This window comes from Manihot esculenta, chromosome 3, assembly GCF_001659605.2.
Source record: "Manihot esculenta cultivar AM560-2 chromosome 3, M.esculenta_v8, whole genome shotgun sequence".
Taxonomy (NCBI): domain Eukaryota; kingdom Viridiplantae; phylum Streptophyta; class Magnoliopsida; order Malpighiales; family Euphorbiaceae; genus Manihot; species Manihot esculenta.
Window position 1 is genome coordinate 30,061,931 of NC_035163.2, and position 18,636 is coordinate 30,080,566.

At 34.7% G+C, this 18,636-nt stretch overlaps 6 protein-coding genes across 6 annotated transcripts; 4 read left to right on the plus strand and 2 right to left on the minus strand.

The window, feature by feature from the left end:
* Positions 1-2: 2 nt before the first annotated feature.
* LOC110610780 (uncharacterized protein YwkD) lies at positions 3-1,386 on the plus strand. The gene is made up of 4 exons (XM_021750854.1): positions 3-173; positions 247-477; positions 977-1,052; positions 1,162-1,386. The coding sequence occupies exons 1-4, from the start codon at positions 90-92 to the stop codon at positions 1,194-1,196; spliced, it is 426 nt and encodes a 141-aa protein (XP_021606546.1). The 5' UTR covers positions 3-89; the 3' UTR covers positions 1,197-1,386.
* Positions 1,387-1,531: 145 nt separating this feature from the next.
* On the minus strand, positions 1,532-3,217 carry LOC110610779 (UDP-glycosyltransferase 89B2). Its single transcript, XM_021750853.2, has one exon. The coding sequence runs from the start codon at positions 3,012-3,014 to the stop codon at positions 1,614-1,616; it is 1,401 nt and encodes a 466-aa protein (XP_021606545.1). The 5' UTR covers positions 3,015-3,217; the 3' UTR covers positions 1,532-1,613.
* A 2,117-nt stretch (positions 3,218-5,334) lies between these two features.
* Positions 5,335-6,589, plus strand: LOC110612447 (late embryogenesis abundant protein D-34). The gene is made up of 3 exons (XM_021753241.2): positions 5,335-5,740; positions 5,824-6,108; positions 6,196-6,589. Exons 1-3 carry the CDS (start codon positions 5,360-5,362, stop codon positions 6,358-6,360), a joined length of 831 nt encoding a protein of 276 aa, XP_021608933.1. The 5' UTR covers positions 5,335-5,359; the 3' UTR covers positions 6,361-6,589.
* A 2,197-nt stretch (positions 6,590-8,786) lies between these two features.
* On the plus strand, positions 8,787-9,735 carry LOC110611000 (transcription repressor OFP12). Its single transcript, XM_021751092.2, has one exon. It carries the CDS (start codon positions 8,852-8,854, stop codon positions 9,527-9,529), a length of 678 nt encoding a protein of 225 aa, XP_021606784.1. The 5' UTR covers positions 8,787-8,851; the 3' UTR covers positions 9,530-9,735.
* A 3,763-nt stretch (positions 9,736-13,498) lies between these two features.
* LOC110611855 (preprotein translocase subunit SECE1) lies at positions 13,499-14,175 on the plus strand. Its single transcript, XM_021752383.2, has one exon. The coding sequence runs from the start codon at positions 13,550-13,552 to the stop codon at positions 14,054-14,056; it is 507 nt and encodes a 168-aa protein (XP_021608075.1). The 5' UTR covers positions 13,499-13,549; the 3' UTR covers positions 14,057-14,175.
* A 532-nt stretch (positions 14,176-14,707) lies between these two features.
* Positions 14,708-17,471, minus strand: LOC110611856 (probable prefoldin subunit 2). The gene is made up of 2 exons (XM_021752384.2): positions 17,201-17,471; positions 14,708-15,318 (listed from the first exon to the last, which is right to left on the minus strand). Exon 2 carries the CDS (start codon positions 15,310-15,312, stop codon positions 14,878-14,880), a length of 435 nt encoding a protein of 144 aa, XP_021608076.1. The 5' UTR covers positions 15,313-15,318; positions 17,201-17,471; the 3' UTR covers positions 14,708-14,877.
* Between the last annotated feature and the right edge of the window lie 1,165 nt (positions 17,472-18,636).

Here is an 18,636-nt window from a genome sequence, read left to right on the forward strand (position 1 = left end):
GTTTCTGCCGAGGGACGTGTGATGGGGTAAAGCCGAAGGACTTGTTCACGCCAAACAAGGCCACGAAGCTCGAAAGCATCATCGCGAAAATGGCAGTAGCGCAAGAAGCTTGCCTCAACCACATCTCCAGAGAATCCTCGGATATTAGGCGCCTCGCCAACTTCTACAAAGAGGTCCTAACTCCTTGCTTTGATTTTCTTTTTATCTGTTCTTCATTTCTTTTAAGCTGATTTTGTGTGTTTAAAGATATTTGGGTTTGAGGAGATTGAGAGTCCAGATTTCGGGGATTTCAAGGTCATATGGCTGAATCTCCCTCAAGCTTTCTCTCTCCACCTAATTGAGAGGAGCCCTACCACGAAGCTTCCAGAAGGGCCCTACAGCGCAATCTCACCAGTTCTTGATCCCAGCCATCTCCCCAGAGGCCATCATATCTGCTTCTCCGTTTCCAATTTCGATTCCTTCGTCCAAACTCTCAAGGTCCACTCAAATATTTGTTGAATTAAGCCATGAAGTTGGTACTATGTTGTTTGTGTAAATGATAATAGAAATGAAAACTTGAAATTTGATTTATAAAGATAATAAATTTAGCTGCCTTATTGCCAAGAACAGTAGTATGTTTTGAATCCCAAGTCTGGGAATTTATAAAGTTAATTACTTCGAGTGATTGTTTGGTTGGTTTTGAATTTAAAAATATATGTCAAGATTCCAAGAATCCTGAGCTAAAATATTAATTTATATATATGTTGCCACAATGAGGAGATGAATTAGTTCTGGAATGGGCATTTCGGTGTGTTCTGTGTTTAGAACTTTTGAGCCTTTGAGGCATTTTGCTGTCTTTCACTAGTAAAGAAAAGTTATGGATGAGTGGTATTTTCATATGTTCTTTCCTTTTACAATTGTGTTCAGAATTCAGATTGAAGTATTTCATCTTCTTTATTCTTTTGATAAAGTGAGTAAACTGGAATGTGAAATTCAGGATAAGGGAATTGAAACTTTTCAAAGGTCTGTTCCTGGTCGCCCAATTAGGCAGGTCTTCTTCTTTGATCCAGATGGTAAGCTTTTGTGACTAGAATATCTTTGCTTCTCTGTTAGATGTTCAGTTTGAAGGTTAATAGCGTAGATAAAGACTTTTGAGCTTCATTTTTATGTGTAATTCTGCAGGTAATGGTTTGGAAGTTGCAAGTCGTGATGAATAGAGTTGAACTCTGCTTGTAAGTACAAAGTTGATCATGTAGCTAACTGTTAGTGGGAGAATAAATAAATAATGATAAGAACTTGTACTAAAATTTCCCTTATATGTATATATATGTAGTAGTTCCTTCATCCTTTTTTATCCTTTTATGATCATTATCTAATCAAGAGTTATGGCACTGAGTTTTTTCTTCACTTCAGACTTTGATTAGCACATGACTGTGGTTAATATTTGACACTGAAAAGAGCACTAATATTAGTTGAGGACAGCAGATTGTTGCGAGCATCTGTATGAATATTGTAAGAGCATTAAAATGTCATTTGTTTATTGACTGGATGGATTCATTAGAATGAAAAATAACGCCGAGTTACAAAAGGGAAAAATATATATATATATATGTAAAAAATGGTTTTCTTATCTCCTATGCGACCATATGGTGGACCAGACTCTCAAAATCCTTCGCAGAACACCCACCTTTAAGAGCATCAAATGCAGCATCCCTCAGTTGCTTAGCTCGCTCTCTTTCAGCTAGATTCTCACTCGCCAATTTCACTAGCTTTTGTGCCAACTCGTCGGGGTTAGGCACAGTATTTGCACCGTCACACACCCTTAGACCCACATTCAGAACATCAACTAGTAAGGTAGCATTAGTAAATTGGTCAGCTCCCATGGGCCAAGCCAGCATTGGTACTCCAGCCACTATTCCTTCGAGGATCGAGTTCCAACCACAGTGAGTCAAGAATGCACAAATAGCTCGGTGGTTCAGAATCGGAACTTGTGGGACCCATCCCCTGATTATAAATCCTCTCCCGGCGACGCTGTCTTCAAATCCTGATGGGAATTTGCCATATCCTTCTACATCGTGTTCTCTTGTGGGTTCCTTTACGCACCATATGAAATGGATCCCACTCTTTTCCAATCCAGACGCAAGTTCTTCGATCTGATGATTTGTCAACACAGTTTGACTCCCAAAACAGATATAAACCACAGTATGATCCTTACACGTGTCAAGAAATGTCATTACACCTTCTACAGAAATTGGAGTGGGCCCACTTCTCTCTTTAGTCCTAGATGAATCAGTTTTAGGAAGAAGTAAAGGTCCTACTGCCCACACTCGATCATGACCCAACTCCTCCCTCAAATGATCCAAGTAAACACCTTCCAACTCGGTGAATGAGTTGATAACAAGACCCCAACTCCTTATATCACCTACAAACCCATCCTTGATAAATTCCGAAAGTGGATCCCCTGCAACGTAACTGCGGTACAGAGGAGACACCTGGCACAATGGGAATGTCGGACAATTTGGAATCTTCGAAAATGGGAATAGTTGATCATCTTGTTCTATCTTAGGCATATAGCGCCACAGGGAATAAATAATAGACAACGCCATGGCACCTGAAGGTGAGAACACGATATTACGGATGTTGAGCTGGCCGGCCAGTTGCTGGGTCCATCCAAGGAACATATCAGATATTATTGCCGAGGGCGGGGAAGGGTGAGAGTTGAACCAGCTGAGCAAAGGTTCATAGAGTTTACCCATAGCTTGCATTATGAAAGGAACATAGTTTGCAGGCAAGTCCTTGGCGTTCTCCACCCCAGGTGGGATCGAAGGGTGTAAAGGGAAAGGAAGGACTAGAGTTTTGAGTGATGGATGTGTGGTGAGGATAGGGTTTAAGAGAGGGAGGTTTTTTGGGGTGACCAATATGGTTATGGTTAGGCCGGTGGTGGCTAACTGGTTGGTTAGGTCTAACATTGGTATAATGTGTCCTTGAGCTGGATATGGGAAGACCAAAATGTGTGTTCCAGCACTGTACTCCATGGCCTGACTAGGGTGTTGGAGCTGGGAAGACACTAAATTGAGGATTCGGCTGAAATAGCAGAAAGGTCACCTTTTTATGCAGAGCGCCAAAAAGTTAAAACGATGGATGAAAAGTGAACATCTGGCTTGAAGCTTAAGGCTGCAAAAAAACAAAGAAAAGAAAAGAAAAAAGTGCGGGGTTGGAAAATGTTGCGACTCTCCGGTGAAGGGCTTCACCCATTTGCTTGAGCATCAACATGCTGCGTTGCTTTTGTATATGGCGAAAATGGTAGCCCCTATTTTTTTTCGCTTTGATTTTCTGGTGCTGAGAGATGGTTGATTAAGCACCAATAGACGTATTCTTTATGGTTGGCCTAGAGTGATTATCCTTCTCCGTCCATCGATATTACTGGTGGGAGAGAGCTAATCAAGGATCAAGTTTAAAATCATTAGAAATTTAAAATTATAATAATATATATCATTTGAATTTTAGTTTTTTTTACCATGCAATTTTGCTTTGCATTAAAATGGCCCAAAAATAGAATGCAATTAAAAGTATAAACATTATATATATATATATATATAGATTAGAGAGATTAACAAGTGTCATGCTTATATTATTTTTTAATCACTATAGCCTTTTGATTTCCTATAATTTTCTGATATAATAAATATAATGTTTATTAATATTTATTGTAATTGTTATATGACCTTTTAATATTCTATTATTTTTTAATATATTATATAATTAATATTGTAATAAAAAATTTTATTATATTTTTATTATTAAAAATTTTTATTATATTTTTTTATTTTAATAATAAATATAATATTAAAAATATATTTATAAAAATTAAATAAATATAATATAAAAAATATTTAGATAATAGAAAATTATTCTTATCATATAGCAATAATTTTATAAAAAAATCATATAAAAAGTTTTTACTATTTCACAATATTATTGTTTATTTATTTTATAATTTATAAAATTATAACTAATATAATTAATTATAAATTATAATTGTGAATAATTCTATAGAGTAAATATATACTATCGATTTAAAATTATTATAAAAATATTAACTTTGATAAAAATTAAAAATTAATTAAAAATTAATTATATAAAATATTATTAAATTAAAATTTTATTCGATTTAAATAACTATAAAAGTTAATAAATATAAATAATTAAAGTATAATAAAAATAAAAATATGATTCTAATACTGTTATAAATATTAAACAATTAAATTATTAAATTTAAATCCTTTCAAAAAAATATTGAATTTAAATTATTTTTTAATTTAAAATAGAATTAAATCCAAATTATTAAAATTATTATATTAATAATTATAATAATTTTAGCGTTTTTATTTTTTTAAAAATATTTTATATAAAATCAATCAACGCAATCTCTATTAAATCTCTATTTTTTATATGAGATTGTTCTTTATATTTATTAATCATAACTCTCTTATATTTTTATATAATTTATATTTTAATTTTTTATTATTATTTTTTTAACATCTAGTATAAGATATATAGTTATACAACTCTAGACACCTAACTCATTCCTATTAATTAAATTGAAGTTGAACGAAGAATTATTTAAATATTTTTAAAAAATTAATCTATTTTTTCTTTTGGTTCGCAATATTACAAAATTGATCTAACATTATTATTATTATTATTATATTAAATTTTATAACTCAAAAAATTAATATATTTAAAAAGTTGTAATAAAATTGATAATTTTCCGCATTCACAACTGTTATGGTCCATCCACCTCCGTTCCAACTTAATAAATTTTATATTTTTAAAAGTATAATTTATTAAATAAACTTTATTATTGAATATTAATAATATATAATAATCAGTATTAAAATTTTAATTTTTTATTATAATTAAATTTAATGGTGTATGTATAAATGTTTAAAATTTTTTTAAAAATATTTTATTTTTTTAATAGGTAGAATAAAAAATAAATATTAATTTATAAAATAATATTATATAATAATAATATAAAAAATTTTAACATTCACACACATCAAACAAGTAGTTTATAATGATTTTAGTTAAAATGCGGAGGATTGATCAGTTGCGTGTAGCTAGTAGCCACTGGTTACATGTATTGCTTAAGTGTCGCAAAATTTTCAAGTTACAGGACGGCATCCGCATTTGACACCTCAGCAAAATATTGCCACGTATGTTCCCTATGCTATTAATACGTTTCACTTGCAATGCCACGTTTCGATATCCAGTAATTTTTCATATTCTTACGTATCTATAAATACGTCCTGCGCCCCTGGAGCCCAGACTTGTTAACCGAAGTCGGAAAAAAGCGGCGCGTATCGAAGTCCTAAAGATGAGCCAGGGACAACCGCAGAGGCCCCAGGAAGGCGGGCTAGACCAGCCACCGGGACAACAAGGTGGCCCAGGTGGGCGTACAAGTCAAGGGCAAGAGCCAATCAAATATGGTGATGTTTTCAACGTCTCAGGGGACCTTGCATCCATGACTGTGGCACCAGAAGATGCTAACATGATGCAGACCGCTGAAACGATGGTTTTTGGGAAGACCCAGAAGGGTGGAGTAGCCGCTTCCATGCAAGCTGCTGCAACCCAGAACGAGCGATCCGGACTTGTTGGTCACCGCGACGCCACAGATGCTGCGAGCGATCGTGGCGTTTCTGTCACAGAGACTGATCTCCTGGGAGCCCGCGTAATCACTGAGAGAGTTGCTGGACAGGTCTCTCTTTCGCTCTGCTTGTTTGTTTAGTGTTTGGGATTATGGACTAATGCATGCATATCTTGTATTAATGGTTATTTCAGGTGGTTGGACAATATGTGGAACCCACTCCAGTGCCGGGTATGACAGCGGGAAGCGTCCAGAACGCCATAACTATAGGAGAAGCATTGGAAGCCGCAGCGCAAACAGCAGGTAACAAGCCAGTAGAGCAGAGCGATGCTGCGGCAATTCAGGCAGCAGAGGTGAGAGCAACTGGTAGCAATGTCATTGTTCCAGGTGGTCTCGCAGCCGCAGCTCAATCTGCGGCATCTTACAATGCGGGAATAAGTAACACCGATGACAAGATTAAACTCACCGACGTTCTGACGGTAAGTAGTATAATTTTAGAAGACACTAGAAAGTGTTGCAGACTAGGAGATTGGATGTCCTGACCATATATGCATGTTTGGCTGTAGGATGCGACATCGAAGTTGCCGGCAGATAAGGTGGTGACAAGAGCTGATGCAGAGAGGGTTGTGAGTGCGGAGCTGAGGAACAACCCCAATCTGACAATGCATCCTGGTGGTGTTGCGTCGTCATTGACTGCAGCTGCTAGGCTTAATGATAATGTTGATGTGTAATAAAAACTAGTAGTATTTTTTTTTCTTTTGGGGTCTAAAAAACTAGTAATAGTTTGAGATATTTGTGATTGTATGCAACGCTCACATATGGATGTATGGTATTGCTGTAATTATTATATGTTGCAGGTTTTGGGTGGTGTTCGGTGTTTCCCTGTTCCGATCAATGTTCTAGTAGCTTGTGGTATCCTTGTTTTTGGGATAGTGCCCTTATTCTAATCATCTACCTTCGTAATGCATTATATATTTTGAATTTAAAACTTTCGGATGGTTTTTTCTTTTCAAGTTATTATGCGTTAGATGGAGTTGACATGCACTCTTTATTTTTGAGTTTTTATTTATCTGATCAGTCGAGGACAATCGAGAAATCCGATTATGGGGAGTGGAGCTTCGCCGCTGGTCACTTTCCTTGCTCCATTAGAGCAGGGGAAGGTTCTCTCTTTGGACGTCTGGGTAATTTGGACATGCCTTCCATCCAAATGGCTATTTCATTAAAAAGCAAGTCTTGTTAATGTTGGGAGGGCCTTTTTCAATTTATTGGGTTTCTTTTTGATGAAAAGTAAATGCCTCTAGCGGTCGACGTCCACCATTTCATCTTAATATGCAATGAGAGAAATTCCTTTTCTTTTAGCTTTGCATTTCGCATTTCAATGTTTTTTTTCTTTTTCAACAGTTGGAAAATATCCATTTCATAACAACAGCTCGAGGTACTTCTTGAGTGTTCAATAACCTGAAAGATTCGTCTTCTTGTTTTTTTGTTCATCATGATCCGAAGCCTTCTGCATTGCCTGTCAGTTGGCGCCTCTGTTCCTCTGCTAGTCTTACCAGCACCTCCGCTGCTAGTTGCCTTCCTTGGGTCTCTGAAATTTGGGCTTGGGCCTTATGTTTGGATTGATTTTTGGGTCCCTCAGCCCCTTTTTAATTCACTGGGCCTGTTTACTTTTCTTGCTAGTCCCATGTATACACGTACAAAGGTGGGTCCTATATAAGGTGTCCAGCAAGGTCATAGTCGCATGAGTGCAGCAAAGCGCAGAGAAAGCTTAGAGGGAAAAGCACCAACTTTTTTACATTCTGACTAAAGGCAATAACAAAGATTCAAGGTCACAAGGGAAACTTTTAAATCAGGAAGAAGAAAGACATGGTTGATGCTCACCCGTCAGCAAGTTTCCCTCTTCCAAGGACAATTATGCATGTAACAAACTTTCATAAGCTACAGAGTGTGACGCTGAAATCCACCCCCACCACCAGGCCCAGACAGTTTGGTATGCCAGATACACTTAATTGTCTTTCTCTGCTTTTAAGAGATAAGATGCTTGCTTCTTTTGACGGATAAGCTTTTCTGGCAATTTTTTTGTCCGCAAACATAAGAAGCAAAAATTACTGTGCAATATATTATCTGGGGTTCATTGGTCTTGCAGTGATTATTACCTACAGGTATATCCAAGTACTGATGTCGCCTAGGTCATGAGGTGTTTGAAGTATTGCCACAGAGAGAATTGTATCAGGTTCTGAATTGGGTGGTTAGGACTTGGGCCTGGTCTTCTCTCATTTGTTATATTGGTTAGGTTAACAGAAGGAGAAAATTGAACTGATGGGTTTGCTTAATTTGGTGTTTGTTTGTGGAATCTGCAATTGAATTTGTAGAAGTTAATGGAAGTGATTTTAATGTTTCTTGTTGCTCGGCTTTTCATTGCAGGAATATTACGCTTTCGTATCAGAGATGATCTTACCATTGAATTATTCAATTACACTAAAAAGTTAAAGCTTTTTGCAACTTTATAGTCTTTTTTAACTCATTAAATTGGTAAAAGTTAATTATACTTTTATACTTATTAAACAAAATTATGATTTCAATTCAGAAAATTGATTAAATAAAGTGAGAGTAAGGGAGAAAATAACAGAAAACAATGAAAAAAAAAAAACTTGATATACAAAAAGATTAATAATGAAGCTGTATATCGTATTTTCCCAAACCAATTTATTTAGCCAGCATTATGATTAATTAATTATTGCATGAACTTAACATAATGCATAGAACAATTCCTTCCCAGTCTCCAAGAAAACAGATTCAGCTCCAAAGTACTCCTGTCGAATCTTTTCAATTTTTTTTCCTAAACTTTTTATAGTTAAATTGTAAAGAAACGGATAGTACGAGTATAAGAATCTAGGTTCTTATTCTGAGAACTACTTCTCTTTAGCATTGAGCAGAGAATAAGTCTATTTATGATTTCAATTAACTTTAATCAAGTTTAGTGGTTAATTTTTCTTTTATTTATTAAAAAGATAAAATACAGTTGATAATTATTCAAATTTAATGCATAACTTTCGATTTTAATTCAGTTAAAACCGGTTCTTAGCTAGATAAAATCATAGCCATAGAAGGTGCTCTGCTCTCCCACCAAATAAATACCCCACCATCCGCCTTTAGTCTCTTTTTATCTTCATATAGCCCAGACGACAAATTAAGCCCCTCTCTCTCTCTCTACTCTCCACCATGTCTACCATCTTCTGGAAGAACCTGCTCAAATGCTTACCCACCACAACCCCATCTCCAAATCCACTAACCTTACAGCAAGAACATGCCCATCTATTACAATCTCCCACTGACCCCGCCGCCGCCACCTCCACCACCACCAACTCATCAATTGTGATCAAGAACTTCAGCTCCCTTTATGATCTCTCTCCAGCTTCCACTTCCAAGTCCCTCAGTACTCCCTCCACCTATTCCTTCTCCTCCTCTGACTCTGACTCCGACTCTGACTCACCTCCTGATTTCGCTGCCATCTTCGCATCCCAGCGGTTCTTCTTTTCATCTCCTGGCCGCTCCAACTCCATAATCGAGCCCCCAGAAACACTACCGGAGACTCAGTCACAACTCAGTGGAGTTGTAGCCGTTAAAAAGTATTCACCGGATCCTTACACAGATTTTAAATATTCGATGCTAGAAATGATTGACGCTAGAAAGCTAAAGGACGTGAGGGCTGATTGGGACTGCTTGCACGAATTGCTCTCCTGTTATCTTACATTGAACCCTAAACACACCCACAAGTTTATCATTAGTGCTTTTGCTGATATAATCATCTCCTTATTACCCTCATCTTCGTCAGAATCCGACAACCTCCAGAAGCCTGAAGGCCGCCGGCGGCAAAATATGTCACTTTGGAAAGTATAAAGTATTTGTTGATCAGTAATATCTTTCTTCTTTTTTCCTTTTTTTTTTTTTGTCGGCTGTCAAGAAATGTTAGCGTAGTTGTCTTTTTAACTTTTTTTTTATTCCCTTGTTTAATGGAACTACTTTAATCAGTGGTTTCATGCAAGAAGACAAAGGTGAAATGTAATTTGTTAATTTGGAAACCAAGGAAGCGTGGGTTGTGTTAATGTCTCGATGCGTACGTGCTATAAAATTTTCACAAGAGACCAAAATGATCAATGCACATAGTACATGTTTCCCCTTGTATGTATAGATGTTAATTAATTTTCTCAACCAAAAATAAAAAAAATTTCTGGTTGGAAATAACAAAACACATGGGTTTCCCGGTTGATGTGGAACTGGGTAGCATATCATCTTACGTAATTGAATTGCCTAGCAAACTCATAGAAACAGTTCCCTTGTTTTTTCTTTCTTAGAACATGGTTGCTACAGGTAGGAACAATTACAGTCCATGAAAACCCCAAAAAATATGCATGAAATCCTTCATATGTGCATTGAAGAAAGCAACGCATGAGTTCTGTTGTTTTAAGTTTTATAGAGGACAAATTAAAGGGGAGACAAACCAAGAGGATCCAAAGAGATTGCTACTATTATCGATGAAAAAAATAGACATAAATATATCACAATTTATTATTACCCATAAAAGTTAGTTGGTTTAGGTAAGGTTAACACTAGACCATTTGTCCTTTGCGTTTCCAGTTTTTAATCAATTGGGTTTATATATATATATTAACATAAATGTGGCATTTGGTGGGATGAAGAGTACTAAAATCAAAGGTGTTACACAAAGAGGTAACAATCGGACGGTCGTGATCATATGATTACTAATTTGGCAAGAAAAACAAGCCAAAAATGACCAATCCAATGGGCACCAAAGATAAACTGAAGGTTGATAAAACATGAAAGATATGAAGCCAAATGCAGAGAGGTTGAACATCTGCCAATAAACAAGTAGGACCAAATATAAAAACTCGCAGTACACAAGGAGAATCTTATTATAACTTTGTCTAATGGTGGTTCTTTTACTTTCCCATAAAAAGACACCAACTTTGGAAAAAGGGCTCACCAGAAATGCGAGGACGGCTATATTTTACCATCTTAAAGTTTGGCTGGTTCCAAAGTTTAAACATAATATATGTGTTTAGAATTCCAGGAAATTATACACGATTTTGTAACATTTATTTGATTTTTTTTTTCTGCAAAATAATCAGTTTAAACGAATAGAATACGAACAATTATGTCTAATCAACCTAATCAAATGCCACAACCAGTAATTTTTTTTATTGAGAAATAAAAGAAGGGATCAATTTTAATTTTGCAGACAGAGAATATATATAATGGTAGCAGATTTTGCAGTTCGCTTTTGTGAGCCAAATATATAAAAGTAAGGGAAAAGTTCATTTTCTTTTTGCCAGTAAATCTGGGCAGATATGAAAATGGGTCCAATGACTGAAAAAAATGAAGCATAAAGCAAATCCATATCTTCTTGACAATGACCATGATTGAAATTTTGATGCTCCTTATTATTTATACAAGACCATACATATATGCATGCATCCTCAATTATCAAATGAAAGAACTGGCATGAGCTGGTTTACTAACCCCATTGAATTTTAATCACCCAGTCTGTCTACAGAGAAGTCCTATATAGTAAATCTTATAAAATAATCATATATGCATAAAGCCCAAGGGGGAAAAAACGGAAGTCATACAAGACGGCTGAGTTCAAAATTATTGGATAGCACTGTATATGCAGGCATGGATGAGATTTTGTGATGTGGGATAATCCATAAAAGGAAGAAAACTGTTTGTCCAATAATTTCTCATGGAACCCTTCTATATTTTCAGTCATAAATAATCTCAAAATGATGCAGCCATGAAGATAGAAGATGCTTGGTCATTAGTATATAAGTCCAAAAGTGATGGTTGTCAGGTTAAACAGTTGATTTCAATCAAGGAGAAAGTGAAGAGATCTTTGCTTTTTGGTTCAATCAGGATGAATATTGTTTTCACACATATCCATATATGCCAAATCTGTTTATATCAGAGCAACCAACTGTATCACATGCAGAGATGATCAAAATGTAAAAAGCAATTTCAAATGAGAGAGAGAGAGTATGGGGAAATGTTGTTAGGTTTGTGTCAAATTTGTTTGGTTGTGCAGAAATTGGCTTTCAGAAGGGTTCAAACTTGAAAGGTTAAAACCATTTGAGCTCCAGTTTCATGGGTTTTGTTCCTCGGGAATTGGATTGTCATGTTGATTTGAATAGCATTTTGTTTGCTTATGGATCCATTCTTGCCTGTGGGAGGATAGTCGCCATACTGTCATGTTATAGCATTTTCTTCTACAGGAAATTTCTTTTGGTTTTAATATATGTGATTTCATTTTTTAATTAAATAATAATAATATTATTATTTTCCTCACAAGTTTGGCATTAAAGTTTTGTTACTCATAGGTGCTTCTTTGTAAATCTTTTGTTTTAGAAGGAGTTTGTCTTGGTAAATCTGTTATGTATTGGGACCCACAAGCCGTCTTATATACAGCGACGGAGCTAAAGGGGTCAATGGGCCATGGCTAAATTGTGTAGAAATATTTAAATAGTTTTATATATAGTAAAAAAAATTATTATTAAATTTTTATATATTTAAAATATTTGTTAGTTAGTATTATTTTAAAATTATTTGATTAAATAATTTTAAATTTTATAAAATCAAAATTTTTAATTTTTTTGAATAAATTTTTATTCATCTTTAATACTATTTAATTTATTTAATTCTTTTCTTTTTATTTTTTATTTTTTTCAATTCAAAAAAATTATTTTTAAAATTTTAATTTCAATATATAATTATTTTTCATTCACTACGTAATTTAATTTTATATACTATTTTTATTATTAAAAAATAATTATTTCACTTAATTAATTTTTAATTTATTTATATAATTAAAATTATTTATTAAACTATCTAAATTTAAAAAATTAAATTTTAAATTTTTATAAATAACAGTATTTTATGAATAATATTTTACTAATTAATGAGTTTTATTAATTATTTAAATTTAAAAAATAATTTAATTTTAAAAATATAAATTTAATGGATAATAAATTAGATCATTTAAATTTAAAAATACTTAAATATAAATTAAATATTATTTTTATTGATAATAAGTTAGATTATTTAAATTTAAAAAAAATAAAATGAAAATATATTTTTATAATTAATAGATTAGATAATTTATACTCATATTAATAAATGCATCTACGTAAATTTAAGAGATTTTAGATTTTAGACTCCCAATCTCCTATTTTTATTTAAAAAAAATTAAATAATTTAATTTTAAAAAAATTATAATAAATTAATATATTATTTTAATAATATTATTTTTTTATAAGTTTGTATATCACACAGTAAAAAAAAATTTTCTATAATAAATATTATTAAAAATTGATTTTAGGTTATTTTTAATTTATATTAAAAGATATATTTGTAAAAAAAATAAAGTTGTTATTAATTTATTTTAATATATAATATAATTTAATTATAATATTTTATTAATTTTTATAAATTTTTTAAATATTTATTTATTTTATATATTTTATTTACATATTTTATAAAATTAACTATTTATTAAAATTGAGGTCCTTATATATATATATATATATATGGTCAAGATTGCAATTGCTAGTTTATGCATAATAAAATAATATTTTTGTAAACCATGTTAAATTCCAGTTTTTTCATATTAATATAATACATATAATTTTTAAATAATTTTAAAATACTTTTTAATTGAACCAATAATGTTCTTATCAAGTTTTTTGCTCGTCTGAGAAGCAAATTAGGACTCACAGTCAATAGCGGTGGCCCAACCTGGCATAGAAGCTCGGCCCAGCACAACCTCTGAAACGTCAAGAGGTAAAGATTGTCAAAAATCTTACTCTTTATCAACTCGAAAAACTAGGCTCATCCGGTAGAGCAGAAATGGCACTCCGGACTTCCTCGCTCAAACTCCCTCTTACCCCACAGCTCTTGAAGACCACCCAATCAAATCCACCCTTAAAATTCAAACAGCCACCTGTCTGCAGCTCAACTCTCTTCTTCAGCAGCAAAATCAGTACAGCTAACTCAAAAAGAAGAAACGTAGTTTTTGTAACGAGGGCAGTGGAAGAGAGCCAGGAGAGCGTGGAATCTCAGGTCGCAAAAGAAGAACAGTCGTTGGATGAGTCGAGTGTCGAGGTGAGCGATTTAGGGGCGGAGATCCAGAAAGCAATGAAGAAAGAGGAGAAAGAAGGAAATTTGTTGGTCGGAGTGGCGGAAGAGATCCAAGAGATAGAGTGGCCTGCATTTGGGAAAGTGTTGGGGACCACAGGTGTAGTGATTGGGGTGATTGCCGGGTCTAGCCTCGTTTTGCTCACTGTCAATGCCGTTTTGGCCGAGTTGTCCGATAAGGTATTTGCTGGCAGAGGCTTTCAAGATTTCTTCAGCTAAGAGTGAACAGAAGAGAGGCTGTAGGCTCCCATTTTCTTTATGCAATTGTCGATTGGACTAAGAAATATAAGCTTTGTATTCATGAAACAGCTTTGAACAAATCACTGTTTTTTCATCTAGCGATGATTGAGGCCCCGATTGAAGATATTACCCTTCTAGAAATATGGCTAATTGGTATTTTGAATCAAACTCATCAAAGTTGTGTGTTGGGGTGAATACATGAATCAGTAGAGCGAAACTACCTGCTATAAGGATGTTAAATTATCATCACTCCCTTATTATGGAACCTGTTATCTGCCATAACCAATTCACGTACTGCAACACCAAATTGATCCAGTTGCACCAAAAAAACTCGATTATATCTCGCAATCTTATCTTAAGTATTCGTGTATGGTTCTGTTGATTCTTATTTATATCATAATCACACTAGTAGTTTTACCTGGAAGGTTATTGTTACAAGGTCATCTGATTGTCTATCCTGAAACCTGTACTGTGCCTTCATCAGATTCCAGATTTGCACTTGCCTGAGCTTCCAAATAACATTTTGTCTCACAGACCGAACATAAATTATCCAAACACATTACTCTGATAAGGTTAGTAGCAAACCCTTTTTTTTGTTCCCGTGCTCTTACCTACATAGTTGCCCTGTCATTAAAAACAGGATCAAAACAAATATATATCTGGTTCCGCAATATCAGCTAGTCTACACAATCATGATCAACAAGATTCACATCCAATAACTAGAACACCACAACAAAAAGGGCCAACTGTATCAAACACGTCTGAGAAACCTTAGAAGGGGATACAAAAAATTACAAGACTTATGCAGGACCCACGAGAACTCCTTGAGAAGAACCTTCCTTCTTGCCGCCATCATCCTGCACCTCATTTTCAGGCTTTCTTATCTTGATCTTGTATTTAGTTTCAAACTCAGTAATTTCCTTTTTCTTCTTTTCCAAGGCCTCGTTGAGCCTTGTAATTACCTCCTCAATCCCCTCTTTATTGCGCTGGACAGCAGGCAGGACCTCTTTGATAGTTCTCTCAACCAGCACACCTCCAATCATTCGGTAGCACCGTCTGGATGGATCAAGTGGTTGGATAGCATTAATAACCAATGAATGCTCACTCACTTCCATCTCAAGCTCAGTGATCTTTGAGTAAATTTGGTTCAGTTCAGATCGCATAGCAGTGTACGCATTAATAATTGCCTGTTCATTTATTGGTTCCTTCCTGTCACCTTCAGCTTTGGTGGCCATGATTCTCTGCAAATAAGAAAGAAAAATACCAATGAAAAGGAATCATCCATGTATCTACTACAGTTCAATGGTTAAAATTCAAGTTACTATTACTAAAACATTTTACAAATACAGGATTGACCATTCTATGTTACAGTATAGAAGGATCAGAAGTGCAGTGGACATGGCAATTAGAATTTGTTGAACTAATGCTAATTCTCGGCCTCCAATCCCTTTTTTGGCACCATCTGAGCAAAAACTAGGTGGAGCAGGCTCAATAATCCATACAAAGCCAATTAGGCAATAATGCTCCAAGCACCAGGCGAGACTTCCTCTGCTTAAGCTTCACTTTCACATTGATGCCATTGTCTATGATAGACTGAAGCACAATCTGAAGCTTACTCTCCAATCTTTCCCCTTCTTGGTGTGTAAACAACATTGTGAATATCATCTGCCAAACCTCTTTGTGCTTGAATTGCTCCTAAGCATCACAAGAAACTGCATTCCTTGTTGAGGGCAGATCAAATTTTCTGTCTTCAGATATTGAATGTGCCACCGTGACCACCTTGCTTGCAAGCCCGGTGAATAATGCAGGCATGAACAGAGGCTGTTGATATGAAAATATCCAAACAGAATGTCTCACTGTAAGGTGCAGTAAGCTGATTGAAAGTCGGTGTTCCAACCTTCTTTTTCCCAACACAACCCAAGCCATCCATATTATCAAGAAGCACAGAATAGACCCCTTCATTCTTCACTATCTGTGGAAAGTTTTTTTACTTCAAGAGCTGAAGTACAACTTGGGTTTTCCTTCTTTTTGATTTCTTTACTATTATGATACTTTGATTTCTTCTTTTCCTCTCCCTTAGAGACACCCTTTCTCTTTGGAGATTTCTTCCTATGAAACTCAAAACTTTATTCTTCAAACTCCTTGGAGTCCAGGTCAAGCTTATAAAGAAGATTTCCTCAAATTCTCATATTATGGATCTCATCAAAAGTATAGTCATCTCCAAAGATGCTGCATAATCAACCTGCTCGTCAAATACTTGAGTAGCAGAATCTAAATGCACTTCCATTTATCCATCTGGTCCTGATTAGGCATGAGTTAAAACTGATGAAATTTTCCATGTATTGTTGTCCACGAGTTCAATATCATAATGATCAAAACAGTCTCCATGACTAAATAATAGGGAAAGATAAATATTACTGGAGTAAGTAGCTGAAGGGTTTCATCTGTTATGAATTGATGCTTTTGTGGGCGTGGCATTTCTCTTATCAACAATAACAGAAGCCTTTGCGCAAAAACTAAACACAATTGCAAGGAACTGGGGCTCACTAGCGATGTGAGACTAGTGGGTTTCTTAAACAGTAGCAAAGTCATTTTGGATAAGCCGAATTTGTAATACCAAACGGAATTGAGAGAATTCGGTTCTCAGATGGGTAAAATACCAAACATTTGGTGCGCAATCTGGCGATACTGCCAAAGAAGCCTCCACAATGGTCACTATTATTTGTTTCCCTACCCTATCGTGACGCGATTCACAAATAGGTACAGAAGAACTCACAGACACAGTTAGATTTAGTTGTTTTATTATGGAATGCGACACTCTGATTTCGTTAGCATTAGGTTTTCTAATTTTCTTAATTCTTAATAAGATATTCAATTGATATAAGCTACGAGAGCTACAGCGAATATTATTCCATATTTCAAACAGATATATTCTCACGATATAGGAAGATCTTCCATCAATGCATCAATTCGTCATCCTTATGTCAATGGCAAGTAAGCACCATAGTTCAAAGTTCTTTTTTTTTTTTTTTCAAAAGAAGAAATCATATATTTTCTGCGCCTCAAATCATAGAAAAGGCAGCCTAATCACATATTAGCAGAAGCCATGGAAGATGAACTGACCTGAGGCGAAGTGCAGAGGCGAGCTTGAAACCCGAGTGACGAGCGGTGAGCTGCAGTCTTCCTGTGCTATGAAGCTTGAGGGCTGAGGGACGATCTCGGGGAGCGATGAGATAACAGTGAGGGAATCGGGGGCTTATAAAGCAAGCTGAGGGTTTAGGTTTGACGGAAACACCTAGCTCTGGGTCATAGTTTAGAAACATACAGAGGCGATGATTCCCTTTCTTTTTTTTTTTTTTTTTGCCCCTTTTGAAGGCAGTTCACGCCAAAGCCTCTAAAGTTTAAGCAAAATTTATAATATTATTTTTTCTGAAGAAAAATTTCATAACGTAGTTCTTATTTTAAATTTAAGTAAAAATCAGATCCTCATGTTTAGTTCCGTTAATAAATTAATTATTCTATTAAAAGGAAAAGCAATTTATTATTTAGTCTATAAAAATTACCCTTATTTTGAGAATGGCTATAACTTACCCTTATTTGAAAAAATGGGTACTATTAATGTAGTTTGATTCATCTTAATTATTTTAAGTTGAATTTACATTTTTTCATTCAAAACAAATTTTATTCAAAAAACATAAATCATTTATAAACATTTTTGCAAGAACTTATAATCAATAAAATTAGTAATTTTATAATTTTTAAGCATTCAAAACTTACATGTAGAATTATTTTTATATATAATCCGTTATTTTGATTGCGTTACTAGGCAAAGTTATCTCTAATAAATTAAATACTAATATATATTTTAATATTTTCCTTAACATTTTAATAAATGTAATACTTATTAAACCTATGATAATATTCATTTTAAGTGTCAATCGTTTTATATATAATTTTCATATACTAAGAGAGAAAAGGAGATGGGTGATAATAAGAGAGGCAAAGGGATGGATACTATCGAAGGAAGCAAGAGAGAGAGAAATTGATCGGTCAAATGCCCCAAAAATGGGCCTTCGGCCATCCCTGGACGGACGCCGCCCCCAAATGCTGGTGATTCAATAACCCTCCAACTCTTTCGACGTTCAACCATTAATTTTTTTTTTTGTCTGGAGATTTAATTTTATTGGAATATAACTTGCAGCCATAATTTGTGAGCCACTGCTTAACTGAGAAGCTTGCAATAATTCAAGATACCGTTAGACCCACCGGACATCATTCCTGTACACGGCAAGAACATTTCCCAAGGTTTAGTGTGTACACAAGTAGACATACTAACCCTTAATCTGCTGCTCAGAAAATATCCGCGGGAGCTTTTCGTCAGTGCTGTGGCCCGTCAGACGAATCAACGTATGCTAAAGAGGCTGCAACTTAGCTCTATGGCAAATACTCACCATACTAGTATCAAGCGAAAACAGAAACCAGGGCGCTTAAATGAGATCAAATGCCATCCAGTTATGATTTATTAGAATCTTAATTTAATTTTTCACGAAAGACAGCAT